At 45.6% G+C, this 22761-nt stretch overlaps 1 protein-coding gene across 50 annotated transcripts in view; it reads right to left on the bottom strand.

Annotated features, from left to right (window-relative positions):
- Positions 1-22761, bottom strand: part of LRRFIP1 (LRR binding FLII interacting protein 1) — a 138299-nt gene that overhangs the window by 14669 nt on the left and 100869 nt on the right. For 25 of the 50 annotated variants that reach the window (XM_070618739.1, XM_070618748.1, XM_070618746.1 and 22 more), the window contains 9 exons: positions 19169-19246; positions 12209-12244; positions 11645-11770; positions 10034-10105; positions 7822-7992; positions 5471-5563; positions 4445-4537; positions 3180-3272; positions 1687-1828 (listed from right to left, as the gene is read on the bottom strand). In XM_070618739.1, coding sequence (XP_070474840.1) covers positions 1687-1828; positions 3180-3272; positions 4445-4537; positions 5471-5563; positions 7822-7992; positions 10034-10105; positions 11645-11770; positions 12209-12244; positions 19169-19246 — 904 coding nt within the window. The remainder of the gene's footprint in view (positions 1-1686; positions 1829-3179; positions 3273-4444; positions 4538-5470; positions 5564-7821; positions 7993-10033; positions 10106-11644; positions 11771-12208; positions 12245-19168; positions 19247-22761) is intronic. The other 25 variants (XM_070618745.1, XM_070618754.1, XM_070618757.1 and 22 more) reach the window with 7 other exon arrangements.

Here is a 22761-nt window from a genome sequence, read left to right as displayed (position 1 = left end):
CACCACCTAATCAGTCTTCCTGAGAAAACAGCCTGTGCCCTAAAGACCTGGGCTCCATTCCCTAAGGTAATGTGGAGAGTTCCAGCAGGAGGCACATGCTTAAGATCAAGATGACCACCTAATTAATAATAAGTTATTCATCAGTTAAAGAATTATGAATTAAAGAACATGTTACTGCTTTGGAATGAACAGTCATATTTTAGATTCTCCAAACAAAAAAGTCAAAGCTTGATAGTTCTAGAACTCAATGGTCTCCATAGTGGGGTGCACTTACCCCAGGGAAAATGGAGAAACTAGCAGCATGTCTATTTAAAGCTAACTTTACTTCACCTTTTAAAAATTTTATTAGTGCATATGTTTTATAATGTACATTTTATAGTAACGAGATAGTATATGTATGTAAATTAAAAATAAACATATATATTGAGAAGTTACCACAATCCTTTACAGATAAGGATATGTGATCCAAAACATTAGGAGACCACTTACAAAATGATATTTCTGGTTCTTTAAGCATTCATTTCACAACAGTTACTGAAGATTTAGAAAATGTATATTTGAACAAAAGCAGCACGATCAAATTCTTAGCTGCCCAGGTAGCTAATATAAAGGTATGGTGGAAATTCGTTTATCTTCTTTCAGCAACTTTTACACAATTAAAAGACCTGTCTTCCTTTAATGGTCATAAAGATAGGGAAGCGCCTCCCTAGGAAGCAAGTCCTGAGAAGCTAGGGCCTACAGGTTTCCACATTTGCATAAATAAAAAGAAATAAAAAGAAAGTTTCCAAATGGACATCAAAGTCATGGGCCCTGACCGTATTCCAGCCTCACTGTGAAGAGCTGGAAGATGACTGGAACCAGGGGCAAGTGAGCTCTTATTCGCAGGCTGCAACTTCAGGCTGCACAACACATTCTGAAGGTTTATCCCAAAGCCAAATATTATGACAAATATTAATGAGTGAATCTTTTCAGATATTTGCAAATTGCGCCAAAGACTCCTACAATCTTTTGGATTTTCCAATTTATATTCTTTCAGAAGCAAAAGTTTGACATACAAAGGAACATCCCCCTGTCAAAAGGACAGGCACAGACTCTCCTTGGTAAGGAACACCCTCCACCCGCACCACGCTCCCCACCCACGGCTACCTGCCAAGACATACTCTGTCACAGGCCCCAATCTGCTGTCCACAGACACCTCATACCCTCAAAACTCTTAACGGTGTGTAGGATGTGCAATGTTGGCTTGTAAACATGGTCAACTAACCTACTTTACAGCCCCTGTCATTCTGATCTTTTTTGACAATTCTGTAATGGAATAAGTTAAAAAGCCGTACGTGGCACATATCTGAGCAAAACTAAACAGCACTGTCGAAACTGTCACTTAATTTGAGACTATTTTCCTTGCATTCACAGTCTCACTTAGTAGCTTTGAGAAGCAAAAGAAACGTGTTCTTAAGCCATCGGTGGTGAGCACTGAACAGAGATGCAGGCCAGACAACACACATGGGTGATCACATCGTTTGGGAAGGAGATTCCCATGAAGTGACAGAACAAATGGCATGCTGTGTGATTGTTAATTGATCAGTGATGAGTACTCCAATTCTAATAATGCATGGAAGGTGACCCAGTGCTGACTGGAAGACGGAAAGAGGAAAACAAGACTGGAAGAGGAAAACAAGGACTTACCTAGGGTCCCATCCCCTGTCGCCTTGAGGGCGTTCAACTCTTCTTTTGTCATCTTGGTGGGACCTTGGGCTCCAACATTATTGAGAGTGTCTGAAGTCTCTCCATTGGTAGCTATTTCTGAATTTAGGATTATTCCATGTTTCTGGGAATAAAAACAGGCTCATCGTAATACTCACTGAGTGATATCAGGTTAGACTCTATTTTATTAATAATAATAATAATAATAATAATAATAATAATAGCAATAAAAAAACTATTTCTCCTGAAGTAGAGGAAAATCCTACAGAGTCAAAGAAGTGTCAGGCACCACACTGGTCAGTATTCCATCAAAACACACAAATCTAAGATGACTTCCTCCATGGGTTACTTCTTTCTTACATGTTCCAATCCATGTCTTAATGTACTGGTGACAAGACGCTTTCAACAGGCATCCTTTCTAACTGGAGGTAATGGCCTGTGGGCTGCCCCAAAGTGGAACATCAAGTAAATCACTGTAAAGTGACCTTTACTTTTCAAACCCTGGTTGTATTCTTTAAAAAGAGAGACCCATATAGAGAAAGAAGTATGTATGTGTCCTGAAAGGAATGAAGGAAACTTATGTTACAGAAGGAATAAAGAAGTGGCTAGAATGTTTGGCATATTCAAAAGAAATATAATTCACACTCACTACATAGTGAAACATTTTAAAACAGCTACATTTCACGACTCCAGGATCCCTACCTTATCATCGGTCACTCACTCACTGCCCCCGGCCGCTCACAGGTCTTTCTCTTGTGCTTGGAGACTTCTCCAATGCTGGATGCACGGCCTCAGTGAGGAGCAGCTTTAGGAACCTGAGCCCTAAGCCTGTTCCCTCTGGTTTACTGCTCTGGCCTTGACCCCTGAACAGAAGAGGTGGCCGAACTTGATATGTTTCCATTCACAATGCAGGAATTTGCCATGGCCATACCCTCTCTCAACACTGCCTCCTACAGTGCTGACAGCCTACCCACAGCTCTGGCTCCCACTGCTGCCCGTTGGTTTTTTTTTTTTACTCAGTGTCCAGCAAGCAGCTGAACATCCCTTGACATGGCCCAGACAGGACATGGAACTTTCCTACAATCCAGTGGATCTCAAAGTCTAATTACTATGAGCCTCACCCATGTTCAGCCAGAGAAGTCCTTAAATTTGAGCAATGTCCTAGAGAATTTATTAATGAATATGAGAAAAAATTTAAACAGTATATCAAAAAATTCTTGGAAATCAGAGTTGATTTCAAGGTCAGATATGCTTGTAAAGATCTAAAGGCGATGGGCATATACCCCATTGAATCTATATTTACTTCATATGTCCCATTGGTGTCAGTTAACCTAAGATTCGAATTTATTGACAGAACTAAAATCAGTGACGTAAAATTAATTAACGCGAGCATACACACATATCCATTCTTGGGAATCCCAGAATTTGCTGTTGTCAACTGGATTTTATTTTTAAACTATATTTTGGCTTCCTACCTTGAATTCCTCTTTCAGCGTGACTATTTCTTCTCTAAGATCATCTCGTTCACTCCTTATGGAATCAAAGAACTCTTTCTGCCTCTCTAATGCCTGAGTGTGTGGCAGAGCAAAGAGAGAGAGGAGATTCGCACGGGTAAGCAGGTGACTTAAGAAGCAGGAATAAGGAGGACCTTCTACACATAAAACACAGACAGGCTTAAGGCATTAGATAGAATCTGCTTAAAGATACAAACAAAATGCAAGTAACAAGCTTTTCACTAAGTTTATGCCAGCCAAGAAACATGACTCTTCATGCTCCCTGCAAGACGGTCACATTTTGAAGGCACCGGAGGCCACGTGGCTTGCATCATTTTCTAGCTTAGTTGGTGGTTTCACAGCACTGTGTTAAAAAAGTAACAGAAGCGACACGCCCACTGAGATGTGGGATAAATAAAGAATAAGAGGAAATGCTTGAGAACCCCCAAGTGACAACTATTTTAGCAATTTAGACTACTTTTCTATATTGATTCTCAGTGTTTGTTGTCACAGATAAACATAAAGTGGTCCTAAAGCACACACGCACACGCTCACAAAATCCTAAATAAGTGTGGATGAGCATATCAACGTGAAAACAAGGTGCAGCTTCGAGATGTAAATGGACAATGATGGGCAAGAACATCTGGAGATCTTTATCAGAGCCATGCAGTACAAGTCACAATGTCTTGGAAGCCACTGGTCATTACGGAGCATAGCAGTTCCTTTACGTGGGTTCCTTTCTTCCTCCTCCTCACCCCTAAATACAGGTGGGCTGCCTCTTCCTGTGGAGGGAGAGGGTCTGAGGCCTCCCCTGGGAGATTTCAAGGTGGGGATACGGGGGACATAGCACCCGCCACTTTGTAGCTTCCTCAAACCTCTTTGAGAAGAAGACTAAGGCAACACCAGGCAGGAATTCCAAGAGGTTTGGGTCTCCACACACCACACCCACCCCAGTACCTCCCTTCCTCACTCCTCATATCTCAGTGTGCCGCCGGCCCACTCACAGCGGGCAGAGAGCCCGTCAATGCTGACAAAATGCGAATCTGCACATTGAAAGTCAACTTCCAATTCAGAGTTAATATTCACTTGGGTAAGTGGGCGTCTTCACAGTGTGATTAGTTTTGTGTCACATGGGGGTTGCATGCATGCTCACACAAGCGTTTCTGCAAATTCAAGATGCTGAAAGCACTCAATCCGCTAAGCAGACTGCCCGTTTGAACAGATTTTCAAAGACTTGGAAGGCCTACCCCTATCTTTTTGTCTTTCCACTCTATTGTTTCCTGAAGATCAGAAATCTCCCTGATATAACTTGCCTGTTTCTGCTGTAGCTGTCGGATTTCCTGAAGAATAGGAACAGATAGAAAGCAAGCAGATAAAGGGTTAAACAGGAAGAAACTCTAGATAGTCTGGGAGCTCTGACAGTCAGTGAGCCAACAAACACATGTGCGGGAACCAGCACGACTGCATCTCCTTGATCCTGAGTCCTCTCTTGGCGTGTTAGGACTCTTTCCTTGTCCTTCCTCCCCAGCTTCAAGAAACGTTCGAAGAAAACTTGCTTGAGTGAAATTCTTACTTGGAGGTACTAACGTTCTGATTAAGTTAAAAAGTTTAAAAATCAACCCTGAATTAGTTTCCTATTGCCACTGCAACTAATTACCACAAATTCAGTGGCCTAAAACAACACAAATTCTCCTCTCACAGTTCTGGAGCTTAGAAGTCCAGTCTTAGGCACTAAGATCAAGGTGTAGGCAGGCCTGTGTTCCCTTCGGGAAGCTGTGGGGGAGAATCTATTTCCTTCCCTTTTTTAGCTTCTAGAGGCCGCCCACATTCCTCGGCTTATGGCCCCTTCCTCCATGGCCTCTGCTTCCGTGGTCACATCTACTTCTGCCTTTGACTTTCCTGCTTCCCTCTTATAAGGACCTTTGTGATCACAATGGGCCCACTCGGATAATCTAGGATGATTCCCCATCACAAGGTCCTTAATCACATCTGCAAAGTCCCTTCTGCTGTGTAAGGTAACACAGTCACAGGTTCTGGGATCAGGACAGGGGCGTCTTCAGTGGCTATTATTCTGTCTACCACATCTCCCTAAACAAACACAAAAGCATCAATGAATGAGGATCTTCACTAACGGAAGGGACTGTTTTCTTAAGCGAGGCATGGAGAATTAGCCTAAATTCTCAATTTTCAAGAAAACTGGTGACTTCAGTAAGGAACCAACCAAATGCTCCTAAATCACAAAAGACAAAGAAAAAGAGGAAAAAGCAATCTACCTCCAGCATTTCTTCTCTTTGTTTCAGGGCCTCTTTCACTTCAGCAAACTGAAATTGCAGTATACTGTGGGCATGCTTCTCCCTTTCAAATTCCTATAAAAGGAAAAGAGTACTAAGGTTGTAGCAGAATCACATTTTTCTGTCATTCTTGTAACTGTTCCCATGATTTACATTTGCCTTGTAACAAATTACCTTTTACCATATCATTACAATTTTCAAGGCCTTTTTAACAGCACAAACCCATTTCTCTGGACTTTCTAGAAGATGCCCCTATGATTTACTATAAATTTAACCCGAGGAGTTGATACAACCAACAAGTGTTTCTTGATTTCTCTCTAAGCAAGCAAGGAAGGGTCCCTCTCCAGGATGCCTGGGGTAGTAAAGAGGGCTGTCTGTTCTCAGGGTCTGAAGGAGGCAGCTTTGCGAAGGATTTATCCTTTGGGATGACAAGGGGGATAAATATGGTCTCCTTTGGCAAGCTTATTTCATGAACAGTGGATGGCCAACTCTATACTCCAGGGACAACACAGAAAAGGTGGGGGAAGTAAAGCACTTGCCAACACAAAGCTGCTCCCCTAGGCCGTCCCTCCCCTCTGTGAGACTCACTCCAGCCACCCATCACCACAGCTCTTCTGGTCTCCCGCTCAGCTCTGTCCCAGCAGCGCAGTCCCTAATGATGGTTTGGTACCCAACTAACTGCCAGCAGTGTAGGAGACAGCAAGGTACACCTTCCCTAGATCCGTTAGCTGACTTATTTTAGAAGAGATTTGACCTTAGCTCCTCACCCTAGCATCCACCGTCTGCTCACCCACTTTCTGAAGTTTGGGGGTGACTGGTATTCTCCTAGCTGTGACAAGGACCTCCCTGTTGGGTTTTGCTTGGCCCATGGCCCCAGCTTGGGACAACATTCCAGCATCATTTAACCTCTCTGGAATTAGATTTGGAGGTCCTTGGTCTACTTACTGATGCCCAAATGAGGACATTCTAGGAGTATGTAGAATGCATTACAGCGCCCTCCCACCCAAGCGCAGTTCAGGATATGCTCTCTGCTCCTATATCCCAACAGGACATCGGGTCTCATGAAAACCTTCTCCTTTGTTTCAGAGTTCAGCTATCAGGAACTTCATGGATAAAATTCTTTAGCTTCTCACTTAATTCTACAGCAGTCAAAGAAGGAGGCTTTTGAGTGTTCATGGTACCTTGGTTTTAACCCTCGGGATTTAGAGGATAGAGCCAGTTTGTTTGTTTTTTTAAAGATAATGACACTCACAAATTAAATTTTCTATTTATCTCAGCAACTCTGAAAAGTTGGACAATACTCTAGGGTTTGGTAAACCAACTAATTCCTAAAACTATGAAAACCAAGTACTCCTTGCTCTGGATCTCACAATGAAGATCTAAGCCCAGGGTTCACCTAATCAGGCTACTGTCATTCATTTCAACGCACGCTCATGCTTTTTGCTGATACCATAACTTAACACATTAATTCCAGTGCTTCTTAACGAAAGCCCAAATATGACTCTCCCCCCTCTGAGCTTCATGAAGGTGTTTAATTCTTAAATGGAGTAATTGTGTCTTCTCCCAAGAAGCATAAAATAAATGAATATACGTTTCTTAAAATCTTTGATATGTGCAATTGACTGTTTCTTTATGGTATTAAGAGATAGGAAAATAAAAATCAGGAAATGTAGATTAACGGGAAAATCTTGGAGCATGCAATCCTGCCTTCTTTAAGCACGCCAGCTCTTTCGCAGGCATGTGTTTTCAGGGTCATGACTTGACTTTACATGCAAAACATAAATGTTCTCCGAAAAACAGTCTCTAGTTTATGTATGGAAATTGTGCATATCAATATTTCAAGTCCCTCAGCAAAGAGCATGGGGTTCTTATTTTCAGATGTTTCAGCTTCCTGGACAAGTGGAGAACCATTGTTTAAAAAAAAACCCATTATATGCATATACATATACACACACACACACACACCCCCCATCTTCATCATATATGTATATACCATATACCAAATATATCTATTTACATACAGTCATGTGCTGTATAACAACATTTTGGTCAATGATGGACCACACATACAACAGTGGCCCCATAAGATTAGTACCATATAGCCCAGGTAGGTAGCAGGCTATACCATGTAGGTGTGTGTAAGTGCACTCCGTGATTTCCACACAAGGATGAAATCACCTAATGACACATTTCTCAGAACGTGACCCCATCGTTATGCAGTGCACGACTATATATGCTAACATTCTCATGTATACTATTTATATATGTCCTACCATTCTTATATATACCATTTACCTGTATATTCTACCATTCTTTCTCATCCTAAAGCTTACTTTGTTTTTCTCTTCATACTGTCGCCTAGATTCAGCCAGCTGTTCTTCGAGCTCCAGCATCATATCTTTCAGGGTGTCAACCTGGTACATGAAGTTTGTCTTCTCGTTGTCTAGCTGAGCATTAGACACCATGGCCTTCTTATACTTCTCTTCCACTTCCGCTAGCGAGTCCTGCAGGAACAAGGTCAGAATTTTGAAACAGTAGGAAGAAAACAAAAACAAAGATTAGCTTGGTACTCTTAAACAGACAAAATTCAGCCCTAAATTTAGACTTTATTTCTTAGAGCAAATGAATGAGAACTGGAAACAGACAGCAATTTCAAATGCAGAGAAATATCCCCTTTTCGATTTGATCAAATTCTCATCCCTCAGAAAATTAGTTAATAACTGTGTCTGGGGATGAAAACGATTCATGTGGTCACCAGGACAAGGGAGACACACGGACGGAAAGGGTTCTGTCACAGAGGCCGTGGAGTCCTCGCCGCATGATTCAGTGGCCCACTGGAGTGGGCTGGGCTGTTCAACAAGTTTCTGAAGTAGTCACTCAAGATATGTGGCCAGACCTGGGAAAGTGCCAGCGCGTGGTGGCTCAAAGAACAGAAACGCCTGCCACAAGCCGCCGACTACCCCCATCTGGGCTTATGAACCAGGAAAGGATGAAGTGGAATTTCAGATTTACGACTCATAGGGCAACCCAACAAGGTACACAGGCCTCACTGGGTAGGTCCTGGGAAGACAAAGGTCATTCCTCTGAAAGGACAGCTGGGGGAAAGAGGCCTGCAAAATAAACACGACCCTCTGGGGCACACAGCCTCGCAGGCCAGGCAACAGAGCACAGTAGCATTTAGATCCCAAAATAGACATCAGGGGCGGGCGTCTCCAGGAGAACAGAGAGCAGAATCCTGGGGGTAAACTACTCCCAGCTAAAGAAACCACCCCACTGCTTGGTTAGGTGTGGCAGGTGTCATGGGGAGGCTTCACAGAGACCAGTGCTGGTCTCGCCCACACCTGCAAACAGGGTAACAACGTTAGGTGGAACCAGTGATTCCTGGGCTGTTCACTGGCTCCCTTTTCACATGAGTTGAAGGCCAGAGTCATAAGTCCCCCCTCCCTTTTTTTTAAAGATTGGTGCCTGAGCTAACATCTGTTGCCAATCTTCTTTTTTTTTCCTTCTTCTTCTCCCCCGCAAAGCCCCCCAGTACGTAGTTGTATATTCTAGTTGTGAGTGCCTCTGGTTGTGCTATGTGGGACCACGCCTCAGCATGGCCTGATGAGTGGTGCCGTGTCTGCACTCAGGATCCGAACCAGTGAAACCCTGGGCCACTGAAGCAGAGCATGCGAACTCAACCACTCTGCCATGGGGCCGGCCCCAATTTTCCCCCTTTTTAAAGAGAGGTGACAAATACGAAAGTGATTAAGTAGTCATGTTAGAACAAAAATATCCCCTATTTAGTGCCCCTGTGACACTGAGCTCAGACCACTGTTCAGGTACTTTCCGGAGAGCTGAAAAGGAAGTACCAGCTTTACCATCTATTGCTAGATCCACAATCTGCCATAAGCTGCCTAATGAAGACAGAGAACACAGTCTCTGACTATTCACCTTACCTTCAAGGAATGTGACAACTAAATTTCCTGGCTGGCACAACGCGGTAATTCCACATTCTAAAAGTAGCGTGTAGTTACTCAAATAAATCCGAGACGAAGCACATTCAGACGTTGCTTCAACTAGTAAAATTTTACAGGATGCAAATAGTTTGGATGTTTCAAAAGCATAGCAATAAGGACTGCCTTATTGGTAGGCGTCAGATATTTTGAGAAGCAAATTAAGCGTGGCATCGTTTGTACGTAACTACTACGGAAAGTGAAGAAAACGAAAAATCCTTCTGCAAGTGGATGGTAAGCTTCTGTGTGAAATGGGAAACTGGTTTTCAGCCGGGGGAGGGATGGCAAGTACAAGACGTGCACCAGGAAATATGTTAGTATCTTTTCTATGGAGGAATTAAAGTTTTCAAGTCTTGGTTCAAAAGCTGTGTTTGGGAAAACGATGCACACACACCACACACGCCGATGCTAGTTAGTGTTCCTGCCATTGTGAGTTCTTCTACAGGCTGGAGCCTCTTTTGAGTAAGCATGCAGTTTTAAGCTCTTCTTTTGGAATTTTTAAAGTTAAGTTGGGTTAATATCACAAACCCACACTTCTGCAAACTGGTACCTTCATCTCTTTCAATCCCTGCATGTATTTGCCTTCTACATCCTGAATCTGGTCCTTTAACTCATTCAGTTCCTGGGAGAAACGGCAAAAAAGGCAAATGACATCAAGGGAGGAAAACCTGACCGAGACCACAAAGAAAGGGAGGCGAGGCTCTCAATCGTTTCTAATTCTGGGTAGTTCCCCTAATTTGGGTAGTCCGAGCAGAAATTTTCCTTTTCTTTTTTTAAGTGTTAAAAGAAATTAAAATAAATTTCAATATTACAAAGATTAAACTTTAGGCGTATCTCGTGATATTTTCACACAATTTTAATAAAATGCAGGTGCACCTCCTATGATATTTTTGCACAATTTTATAAAACAAGGCCAAAGAGCTTCCGAAAATGGGACAAGTTCTTTGACTCCTATTTAATAGATCGTCCAAGCTCTGTGAGTTCCAACTCTGTGCAAGATGCAGAGGATACTAAAGATGAAATCAGCCAAGAGTTGTCCCTGCGTTTACGGGGCTCCAGGTCTCTGCTTTGCCTGTCTTGTTCACCACCACATTCCTGGTGCCTGGTGCCTGGCGTGAGCTAGACTCTTAGTAAATGCTCGTCGAACAAATGATGGCGCTCACAACCTAAGAGCAGAGATGAACTTTGACTGCAGCAAACTCTGCTTCGATGTAGTAAAGGAATAAACAAAGAGCGGCCAAAAAATTGTTCTTCTAAAGCACAGGAGTCAGAAGGCACCCTCAAGGGAACCCAGTCCAACCCCCGGCTCACGCTTACATCCCTTCTCTGACCCCCCTGGCAAATGGTCATCCAGCTGTCCAGACACCACTGGCAGCCGGTTCCCCTCTTAACCAGTTTTATTTACTAGAAAGCTCTTCCCTAGAGGAAGCCAGATCTGATCTTCAAGTTCCTCCCTCTGGCCTTGGCTCTGCTCTCCAGGACACAAATTCTAGGAACTGAACTTCCCTTCGCATCGATGCAACGTGCCCGGTGACTTTTAACAAACTCTACTGCATTTCTCTCTCACACGCAGAGAGTGCTCCCAAGCGCCCGGCCCCACGCTGAGTGTTAAGGATGTAACAGAGAATAAAGCCTACGTTCCAGTAGGAGAAGAACTAAAACACAATGATGGTTTATCTACTAAAGGCACCTTCTGCATACCACAAATAGAGAGGAACGGTGCATTCTAGGCAGAGAGCAGGGAGCTCCCAGGGTAAGGTGGTGGGAAAATACTCAGTGTCATTGGGAGCAGAGAGTAATCCGGGGTCCAACAGTTTCCAAAAAATCTAGACTGAATGCCTATGCACGCTGGATGTGCAGAGGGCTGGCACCTCGTGTGGCATGGCATGGCGAGGCTCTCATCAAGGTGTGCCTGCAGAGTGAGGGAGCGCAGAGGGCGCATGGGCGCAGAGGTCTGCCCTGCTGGGGTGGGGCAGTCAGGGATGGCTTCCTGCAGGAGACCATAACTGAGTTGGGTATTGGTGTTATTAGAACATCACATGCGTGGGAGGTAGGAGAGATTGGGACCAAGAAGAAAGATCTGGAATTTTACAAATTAAATCTTGTTTTACTTGAAGATTGATTTTCCTAAAGCTTCCTCTAAGTCGTAAGTGAGTCTTACCTTGATTTCCCTAATGGATGCCTCCGTGTCTATGGAGATGGAAGTGTCCCCACTTCCCCGCCGGGAGGAAGTCCCACCCAGGGAGGCCAGTGTGGCTGCAGACAGGCTGGGCAGGCTACGAGACCCCTAGAATGTTGGAAAGATCAAAAGAGATTTCAGACAAAACCCAAAGTACTTGTAAGTCTACGATTATGGTGCCTTTACTTGAATTCAGTTTCCAAATTAGAAAATTTTCAGTGGGCTTACAGAAAGCAGTAAAGAGAGGCTCACCTTGAGGGGCCTCATGGATGCTTGGGAACTTGTCTGGATCAACCTTAAGCTCCATGTCAAGCCCATCATAAATTCCTTCACTGCTGCAGTACGTAACAAACTGAGAGTGACTCCTGGGGACCCCCCGAAGGATGTGACGCCTGCTGGTGGGCCACACACTAGTCCTGTTCACTCACTGGTGAACATTTTTTTTAAAGATCAAGCAACATATTTTCTTGTCAGTTTCATCCATACATTTTGGGACCCTTGTGGTTTATAAATGACACAATATAAAGCCTTAGAAAAATTTCTTACCTTCTCGGTGAAATCCTTTTCTCCTCTCTCTTCAACCTGGAGAGGAAAATGGACAAATGTTAAATACTTAAAAGCATTAAATGGATAATCTGGATTTAGGGGGTAGACAATAATAAAATAAAACTTTGTCTTCCTTTGTAATTTAAGAACTACTTTGCCAAGGAGAATCTCTGATATGTTCTGCCAGGCAGTGCAGACACAGAAACAGCCGCGGGTAGCTCAGGGTGCCAGGCTGAACTTTGCTGGTTTTTCAACTTTTACAGTTTCCATGGGAACACGATGACATCTAAACAAAGCACACACTGATCACAGAAAGATCCATAATGAGGGATTTGTCAATGAATCAAACTCGAATAGGTTTACTTTAGAGATTTTTACAGTTCTTTGTGTAGGTCTCAGTGTGGGAGCGGACGACAAGCCCCAAATTTGTTTACCCACTGCAATTACTAGGATTAGAGAGTGAGACTATGCTCAGCCTTCTGGAGGCTGCAAAATGCAACCACAGAGAGTTTTAATTTCGACTGTCACTCAACTTGTTCTCCAGAGCAAGAGAAAGCAGCGGAGCCGATGACAACTTCTCCCATTTCTCCCGAGTAACTGAGTCAATGTGAAAATTCTGGTCGAAACATCTTGGGAGAGATGCCCAGACATCCTGGGAGCTGGTCGGCAGGGGAAGATACAAAAGAATTTGCCAGGTGGAAAGTGGGACCCCAAGAATTTGGCTTTTCACATCTTTCCTATTAGGACGTGCCTCTGAGATGCCCTCCTCTCCTGCCCTCAGGTAGGAGCCTCGAGGGGACCCACAGCAGTATGTGGAGCCCCAAGAGGGTGCATAAGTGTTGACTCCAAGGGAGATTCCTGCACTGTGAGGGTGTCTCGGGTCAACAGGCCACGGCTGGCATTGGTTATACTTCTTTCTTCGCTCAGCATCCAACAAATGCCAACTTTCTTTTTCTTTTTTTTTCTTTTTCCTTTTTTTTGGCACATTGAGAGCTCCCTTCCACAAGCCCACTGGGAAGGTCACAGAGGATGAGCAAACCTTGTGCTCAGCTGTGTCTCCAAACTCTCTGGGGGAAGCTGACGACTCCATCACGTGTCCAGTCCTACTGCCTGTAGCTCAGAAGTTCTTAGATTTGATCACCAGGGAGCCCACTGCAGATGCACGTGATTAGTACAGATCCCATCTTTGACTCAGCAGACCTAATCGGGGACCTGGGACTCTGCAGTTCCCCTTCTGTGCTTATGCCACAGACGGTCCCGACTGCAGGTTGGGGAATCCTGATGGAGCTGCGTCCCAGGCCACGGCAGAGCGGCTCGCGAATGTGTTAACTGCCCACAGTGACGTCAGCGCATGGGACAGCACCACGGTGCAGGTGCTAAGCACCTGGTCAGGACACCGTAAAGGCAGTGATCTCCTGTAAAGATGACCATTTCCTGTCTTGGGCCCACAGTGGGCCCAAGAAAAAATTAAGTTCTCAAGGAAAGTTTTGGCCAATCTACGCTTAACTATCGTTTCCAATCTCTGTTTTCCCCTATGAGGGTAAATGCCGCTTTGTCAATTTTCTGAATTACAAGGGACTCCTGACTTTGTCAGCCTTCCTGAAATGTGTACTTGGAGCCCCTTGGAAGTGACACAGCAGCAGGATGGTGTTGAGGTCCCCCTGGCTCCCACTAGATGGCAGCCTGAGTGGAGCTGAGTGGGGCAGGCCCAGAGCTCCATGGCCAGGCAGCCGCACCCACTTTAGTAAAGCACCCCTGACATCCCCTAAACAAAGGAAAAGATAAGTAAAACAGACAGGGTGTTTAATTTTGACATAAAGAACAGCACTTTGTCTCCGAAAATAAGATACAAAGAAACTGAGTAGACGAAAGGATTTTTAAACACTGTCGCGGCTGCTGCACGGGGTAGACAGGGAGCAGAGCGAGACGCAGGGGTGCCGTCGGCTGCCCGTGCTCCAAGTCGCTCCAGCCCACACTAGCATGGGAGCTGGGACAAGCCACATGACCTCTGTGAACATCGGTCTCTTCATCTGTGAAAGGTCCACAGCCCCACATATCTTGCAGCCTATTAGCTTTATTACTCTCAGTTTCTGAGCAATAGTCAACATTTTGGGTCAATGTGAAAACTTCATACTATGAAATATGTCCACCAGTATTTCGTGGCCACAAGTGAATGTATACAAAGACATCTTTTAAAATCGACTGGAAATAGCCCCTTCTAAAAAATTTCTGTGAAACTGTAAATGACGGCAGCTCTTCCTTTCAAAAGCAGATGCTTAAAGTAGCCCATGAAATATTTTATTAATTCCAACCTTCTAACGTCGTGTCAAAATGAATTTACTACGTAGCCTCGCTTAAACATAATGTCAGGTAAGGTTTAAAATTCCAGGTTTTCCATATCACCATCTGGCTTGCCCACCTTCCTGGGGAAGAATACAGTATGGGGGTACTAAGATACCCTAGCAGAAGGACCAGGGACAAAGAAAGGTTTTCCTCATGGTGTCCCCAACCTCCAGGCAGGAAATCCCAGCTCCCAGATGAGAAAGGGGATCACAGACGCAATGCCATCGCATGGTCCCTTTCAAGAAACAAACTGACAGGAGCGAACATTGCTCAGGGAACACCCATTTTAAGGGGAATTTCCCTTCACATATAAACAGCAGCGGAGTCTACCAGTAGAGTGGAAATTTTTGGTTTTAAATCCAATAATACTGACGTTATCCTGAATGACTTGCCCTTGAACTCTTGCATTCATAACTCAAGACCCGTTTTTCCATCTGGCCCCTTTTCATATCCCATAAACACGAGTCTCTACAGTCTTTTGTTTTTCTAGCTCAAATGGGCCAGACGTACCAATTCATTGCTCATGTTTGTCTGAATACACTCAGGGAACGTGAGCCCGGGCTCCACGGAGGACATTCCTGATGGATGTTTCAGAATGAGGCAGCTTTACTGGACTCCCAGCGGGGTTCTGAGGCCTCACCAGGTGGGGCCCACTGCTTGGGCGTGCTTCAGGCCTGGATTTCAAACCTCCCAGTTCCAATTTTCTGGAAGCTTCCTGCGTCTCCCCCTTGGAGCCCATCCTGCTGAGTTTTATATTGCATGTATGTGTGCCTGCTTGATGAGTGTCTGTCTCCCCGAGTCTGTGCGTCCATGAGGGCTGGCACAGGTCTGTTCGCTCACCGCTGTAGCCTTATGCCTAGAACATTCTAGGTATTCAATAAACACTGGCTGAATGAACCAACCACAACTTCCTCGAGGAGAAGATCCTGGACATGTTGGAGAAGAAAATACAGTTCATCTGTAGAATGGGAAAAATGAGGAGGACGTGGAACAGTACATGTCCTTCTGAGATGGGGCAGCATCCTCTCCTCTTTGCCACGATGCTGGGAGGACCAAGGGCCGGGGCAAACTTCATGTCTTTGGATGCTGAGACAACTTTATTTTCTTAAAGTGGGACAAGCTATCATTTCCTTCATTCTGGTTACTTTGCTCTTTAATAGTCTCCCCTCCCGCCACTCCTGGGACATTAGCCTTCCTTCTATACCAAGAGCCTTCCAGGGCTGCCCCTTCCCAGGAGACCCCTGACCCCGTCCTCACTCATACTGCCCCCTGGATCTGTATTCCTGATGGAGCAGCAGACCACAGGGCACTTCCCAGAGCCACAGTGCACTGTAGCAACGCCTCATCCCCCCAGGACTCCCCCTCAGCGAGGAGACACAAGCTAACAATGCCTGACCTTTTCGTTGGTTTTGTTTTTTAAGGGTGTCATTACCCCCTCTTTCCAGGGGAGCCCAAGAAGTCTGCGTGCCTGGCCAGATGTCCCCAGCCAGGAATGAGAGGCCAGGCTGGGAGGGTCACTTGTCCCATTGCCTGGGCCCCACTGCTCCCTCCTTCCCTCTATTTTCTGCTCCCCAGAAAACAGAAATGGTGCAGATTCCATGTAGGAGACCGCGAGTTTTGGAAATCCCGGAACAGAGGGCCAGCTTGGGTCTGTCTTCTCGACTCTCTGCAGATACAGAGATGCTGACTGTGTTCCGTCCTTGAGAGGACCAACAGCCAATGTGACTGAGTCCCCTGGGGAACTGCCCTGCACGTTCCAGAGATGTCTCTGTGGTTCTAAGGACCACACACTGAGGTATCCTCAGCTTCGAGGTCCCCAACCCGTGTGAGGTGACTGGAAGGGGTGGGAGGACGACCCACCCCACACAGTCTGCAGGATGCTGACCTTCGCTCACCAAATGTGCCAACCGCACAACAATCAATCGACCTTTGAAAATGAGCAGGTGACTCAGGGAAGAAAAAAGATTAAACAGATTATCTGATTAGAATGAACTGAAAAACCAGCTCAATCCAGTCCTTGTCAGTCTTGCGTCCTCAGAAATCTTCAGTCCACCTTCCACTCGGAACTTAGAGTGAAACAACCTGCAACATAGTTATAAGTCTCCTCAGCTATACAGTCAGAGAACCAAAAAGAGAGCGAGCTTTACTAAGAACTGGAAGGGCCCCAGAGCTCCTCCACCCATTGCTTTTTTCCCACGATGGCACCTGGCAGGAAAGTGGCAGCCCCTGCCCCAGCTCCCGAGGACAAGGGGCCCAGACAGTTATAAAGAGACCACCCACCTCTCGTCACCAGGCCCCAGGGAGTCACGGTCAATACTCGCCTCTCTGTTTATGATCATCTACTAAAACCATTTCATGTGAGTAAATATTTTACACATTTAGAAAGTGTATGACAAAGAAATTTGTAGCTGATTTTAATCTCTTCTTTCAAAGTAACTAGACTGAGCCCTGTGACTTTGTAACTTCATCATCACACTGGAATAAACCACGGATGTCAAATAATCAGGGGATTGAAATCCCATGATCCACCTGGGCCCCACCAGGCAGAGGTACCCAGGGGGTTTAGGATTCTTAGAAAGTAAAGCCAGACCTGCCTTCTGTCAACTGTGAATACTTTTATTTTTTTCCAAAAAGTGAGCGTGAGAGAGTATTACGCATAAGGAGCAGTGACTCTCCATTAGACTTATCGTGGAAAATTTTGATTCCTAATAGTCGTCAGGTTCCACAGAGATTGGCTTATGTATACACTGCTACCACAGAGCATGACATACTCGGAAAGAGACGAACTTAAAGGAAGGCACGCCCTTGTGGGCCAGCCAGGTTTGCTGACCTCAGTGAGCAGGAATTCCTCAGTTCACCGATAATGCCCGCCAGTCACTTACGTAATAGCCGTAGGAAGACACCTGCCAGATTTTAAGAACTGAAGTGACGTGATATTGAACAGGGGAAGAGCTTACTATGCCTGCTTGATTGGTTCTGGGCAGAGCGACAAGCATCTGGGGTTTTTGGGGTGTCTGCCACCACACGTTTCACGCACACACTTGAGCTTGTGGAGGATGTGGCTTCTCCTATTCCCCTCACCGCTGGTCTCCAAGGGGGCGGGGGGCTCAAATGGCTGTGAGGGTGGGCGGGCGCACTGAATGTGTAAAGGTGGTGTCTGCGGCTTCCAGAGAGGGGGTTAGTCTTCATTTCCCCAGAGAAACAGGCTCTCTCGTTCTAACACCCCACCTTTGGATCTCTCTTTTGTTTTCTCCCTCTCAATGAGAAACGAAGGAGAAATGACGACATGGTGGAGAGGAACATTTCTCTACTACCAGGAAAACCCCCGTGCAAGCCCAGTGATGAAGGGCTCTGGCCTTGGCCTTGGAGTCAGGCAAAGCAGGGCGTGGGAGGACGGAGGCCGCCTGACCCAGCCATACGGGCTCATTTCCAGGTATCCCTCTCTTCCCTGGAAGAAGCCTTATCTGCATTTGGTATGAAAACGCACAGCTTTAAAAGACTGTATCTAATTTACAAAACAAAGAAATCATCAGCATGCAACTAGGTGCATCTGTGTGGGCGAGAGATTTCAGCTCCACAGACTTCTCCGATTACCAGGGGCTCCTCCTAAATTTTGGACATCAACGTGACTGACTGTGGTGATGTGCAAGTAAGAACCACATTCAAGCTTTTCTGCGACTAGAGCAGAGAAAAGAGGTCAGCTTTGCCCATCTTTGCTTCCTTCGACCCAGGGATTATGGAGGAGGGCGCCACTGGCCTTTGGTGTGGAGGTCCTCCGTGGCGCAGGGCTGGCATGCACACGGCATAGCACACAGCCCCTGGCTCCTGCCCACTGAACGCCCCTTTTCCTGATCACTGCGCCAGCCCCCCCATTCCCAAATGTCCCCCAGGCAGAACTGCCCTGCTAAACCCTTATAAACATTGTATAGTAGCCCCATATAAAGCATCAGGTGAGGAGAAACTGTCTAAAATTCCAAAGATCCCAGGAAAAATACCTAATAATGACACTTAAAGGATGGGGACTGGTAACAGGGCCCCTTATTTTCTGAAGCCAACTTGGGTCATTTCATGCTGAGTGACAAAGAGGAGTGCAGTTTTGTAGTTTCACAGATACCGAACAATTTTAGAATCAATGGGATAGTGAGGGAGGAGCAGAGCTGGGAATGCCATGGCACGGACAGGACCACATTTTATTCTAGAAACTGTCTAGGTCCAACACCAGGACCACATGTTATAAACAAAATGTTAAAAGTCAATCCTTCAAATTTTTAAATCATAAAAAAGATACATCAATGCACATGGCTACACCCCCCACCCCCACTGTCCAAGGCTTTCCTCCTCCAGGAAGACCCCCATCTCCAAGCACAGTGAACAATTTCTTACATGGTCCTTTAGATACTAGCCATGCAATAGCAACATTCTAAATTTGGAAGCATTTTTCCCAATTCTGTCTTTACTTAGACCTGAAATGAATGTGGGCAAAGACTTCCTACTTTATTCCATGTTGAGGCTTTTGAGGTGGAGGGATCCTTTCACGGGACAGAGAAGCAAAGCAGATGAGGGGAGAAGGAGGAAGGAATGAAGCAGAATGGGAGGAAGAGCAGGAGGCGCACTCACCACTGGGCTGGCCCGTGCCGAGCTGGCTCTGGAGGAGGCGCGGGAGCTGGAGTTGAGGTGGCCGCTGTGCTCCGAGGGCTGCCCACACAGCCCGCCGCCGGGACACGCAGAGAGAAACAAAGGAACAGGGTCAGCAGAGACGCAAGGAGAACAGAGGCCACCGGGCAAGTGCCCCAGTTAGTGGTGGAGGTTAGCCACACGCGATGCACGATGCAGAAAGGAAAGAGAGGTTAGTGTGGAGAGCAGACTTCCCTCGGAGAAGAGGGCTGTGTCTTTCACAGCTTCAAATAAATGCCCACTAAGATAAAAATTAATCATAATATCAAGAGAACACAGAATTCTTGGTTAGCAAGAAGAAAGTAACACAAAGCATCCGTTCAACTGGGGTGTGGAGTCACGCCTAGTTCATGCACAGAAAACCACCCAGCGATGTGGAAATGACCGTTTTCGAGAACGTGAGCTGCAGTCCAGCAGAAACTGAAGATCGGACAGGGGCTTGGCTTTTGGACAATAGAAAAGTTTGTTCCCCTACTATCTCTCCAAGTAAAAACAAGATAAGATTTAGAGTTAACACAAAATCAGGCATGGCTTTTTTTTAAGGACCACATTACCTTCTATCTGGTTGCCTGGATGTATGTATGTGTCCATCCATCTATCTAAACTTTCTGTCTTCCCATAAAGGAAAACACTAGCAACGAATTTATCCAGTAGCTACGCCCTCTTCACCCTGACTTGTACTCGCATTTGTTCTAGCCTTAGATACCTTCTCATGTTTTGTTAAAAAAAATCTCATTTTCCTCTTGAGCTAGGCAGGGTGGGCGGGGAGGCAGGATTCGAACCCTGGTTAGGATCACAGGCATCGAGCATTCTGCGCCATGGCCTGAGGAGGATCTTGTGCACAGCCCTGCGGCAAGCCCCTGCCGACACCCCACAGCACGCCAGGGCACTGTTCTCTCCACTGCCCGTCCAGCCCCACTGGGAGACTGCAGGCCTTACAGGAGCAAATTAGAGGAGCCACAGAACTCCAGGGTTGCCTGGGATCTCAGCTTAAATACCATCTCCTAGTTCACCTGTCTTTCCAACAGAATGTAATTCCCCTGAGGGCAGGATCTGTGTCTGTTTTTTTCCCTGCTGACACCCCCAGAGAAGGCCTGGCACACAGTGTGCACTCAAGAAATACTTGTTGAATGAATAATTGCAAGTTTAGTAGCTTTGGTCAAGATGAGCAAGTTCCCCAGACACATCCTACCTATACTCATTCCCCTGTTCAATAAACATGGTGTACTTACACTTAGTTGCAAGATGTTTCAGATGCACAGGTAATATGGCTGTACGTCCACCATATGTACGATGTTGTCACATACGACACATCCAAGAAACCTACCAGTTATCACTAGCTCCACCTTTTAGCTTTGTTCAAAATAAAGGAAAACACTTAATGTCAGCACTTTAAGGCAAATGAATTTCTCCTTTGGGTTTACTGATACAAGACAGGAAAACTTCATCTTGTAAACAAATCCTACGGTATTCTACGTCATTCACGTCCTGGTTTATGGTTCAGAGATATGTCGGATGGTTGTTAATAGAGCTTATTTCTGACCAAGCTTGCCCCACTCCCTAGTCAGAAACTGCTCTCAAATCATCTGACTTCACTTGATCATTCAGAAAAGGTTTAAAGTCTGTATCACGTGGTCCACGTGCCACCTGTGGAGTTGCTGATGTTTGGGAGTCTGCGTGGCTAACGTGGGGCTGATGTAAGTTAGAAAGATCTGCGTTGGAGTTCAGGCGCCATCTCTTCTTGGCCACGAGACCTTGGAAAAGCTACTTAGTCATCTGTGATATGGAAGGAAGGACACCAACCACACAGAGGGGCTGAGGGTTATGCAAGAGAATGCACATTGGGTTTTTCTCCCTTGCTTTCACTTTCTGCTAGAAACAACTTTCATGGCTCCTGGATCAGAAGCACTGGTGTTGATGACCGCTTCCCGGCATGTCAAAACAACTAAGGTCACTTCACACACAGCCACATGTCCTTCCAACAACACGCACACAGCTTAATAAGGGCAAGGAAGGTACAAAGTAGAAAGATTTTCAAGCGAAAGGGTTATACTTTAAAAAACTACTCATTTAATCTCATGTAAGCATTTAATTGTAATTAAGTCATTTAATTGTAAACACAGACTGTGTCTGATGCTAACTTCTTGGGAGAATGGAGATGGGGACAATTCTTCCCAAGTGGGATCAGGACTGTCCCCTGCAGGCTTGGGGTCAGCCTGGAGGCTGCAGCACTCCCAGCTCAGACAGGAGGGGGACCCTGAGCTGCAGCCTCCTCAAAACGGCTGTGTGTTTGTCAGTGGCCACAACGACTAACCGGACACAGAGCCTGGGGAGGCTCTCCCCGAGCCACATTCCTGAGCGTGGGGAACCCGGTATCCACCTGGAGAGTGATCGAGAGGCTGGAGGAGGGAGATGAGGAAAGGAGGGGGGGCTTGGTGAACCTCCCCTCCCACTCAGCCTGCTGACTGGCCACCCACAGCCAAGCTGACGCCCACATCTCTCTTCCCCGGGATTTTACCCCAGTTCCTCCAATTTAATTCAACAAATGCACAGTGAGCTCCTTCTGGATGGGAGTGCACTGTTAGGTGCAGAAAAAATTTCTTTTTCTTCTCTTTTATTTCTTCTGCATGGCTTGATACCAGAGACATGTGGCCCTATTTTAGGCATTTGTGCTTCCAGGCCAAGAAGTTTCATTTCCTTAACTCAGCTGAAGCCATCCTCCCAGGTGATTCCCATGGGAGGCTGAAAGCACAGAAATAGCTGCGACACAAAAGAGCAATCGGCAATGCCAGGGACTGGCTTCCGCAGGCCAAGAATCAGCCTTTCTAAAAAAATCAGCCGAGGAGACACACCTCCTGTCCGACATTAGAAGTTCTACTTTAGTCACCAGAAAACTACCTAGTGCTTGGGAAAAGTCTCAATCTCTCCAGAAATTAGTACGCTGTCTCTTTTCTGATAAAAGAAAATCATTTAGTTGCATTTTATCCATCATATATAGATGAGAGCTATTGCACCCATCAGGCATGGTTTATGAGTTTTTTAATGGCCTACAAAAACATATAAGAACTGGGAAAAATACTTAATATAGTGGTCCTTATGCAATATAAAATTAATAAATGTTTAACTAGATAGCAACAGAAATGAATACTATGTCACTTATTAGATTTAATATTCATAAAAATTACATTCTAGAGGCAGGCCATGTGGGTGTGGTGGTGAAGTTCAGTGACCTCCACTTTGGTGGCCCAGGTTCATGGGTTTGGATCCCGGGCAGGGACCTACACCACTCGTCAGCCATGCTGTGGTGGCAACCCACATATAAAGTAGAGGAATATTGGCACAGATGTTAGCTCAGGGGTAATCTTCCTCAGCTCAAAAGAAAAAAAAATTACATTCTACAGGAAACTGCAGACTGGGTAACTCTGTAAAAAGCACTTCCAAGTATTTCTTAGTAAACCATGCTATTTCACATGGGGCTTGGGTGCATTTTTACAGGATTGTGGAGGAGCCTTTGGATACAGAAGCATCTTCACTGA

The sequence above is a fragment of the Equus przewalskii genome, chromosome 5 (genome assembly GCF_037783145.1).
Source record: "Equus przewalskii isolate Varuska chromosome 5, EquPr2, whole genome shotgun sequence".
NCBI lineage: Eukaryota > Metazoa > Chordata > Mammalia > Perissodactyla > Equidae > Equus > Equus przewalskii.
The sequence above is the reverse complement of the archived record's forward strand: the minus strand, read 5'-3'. Positions and strand labels throughout refer to the sequence as shown.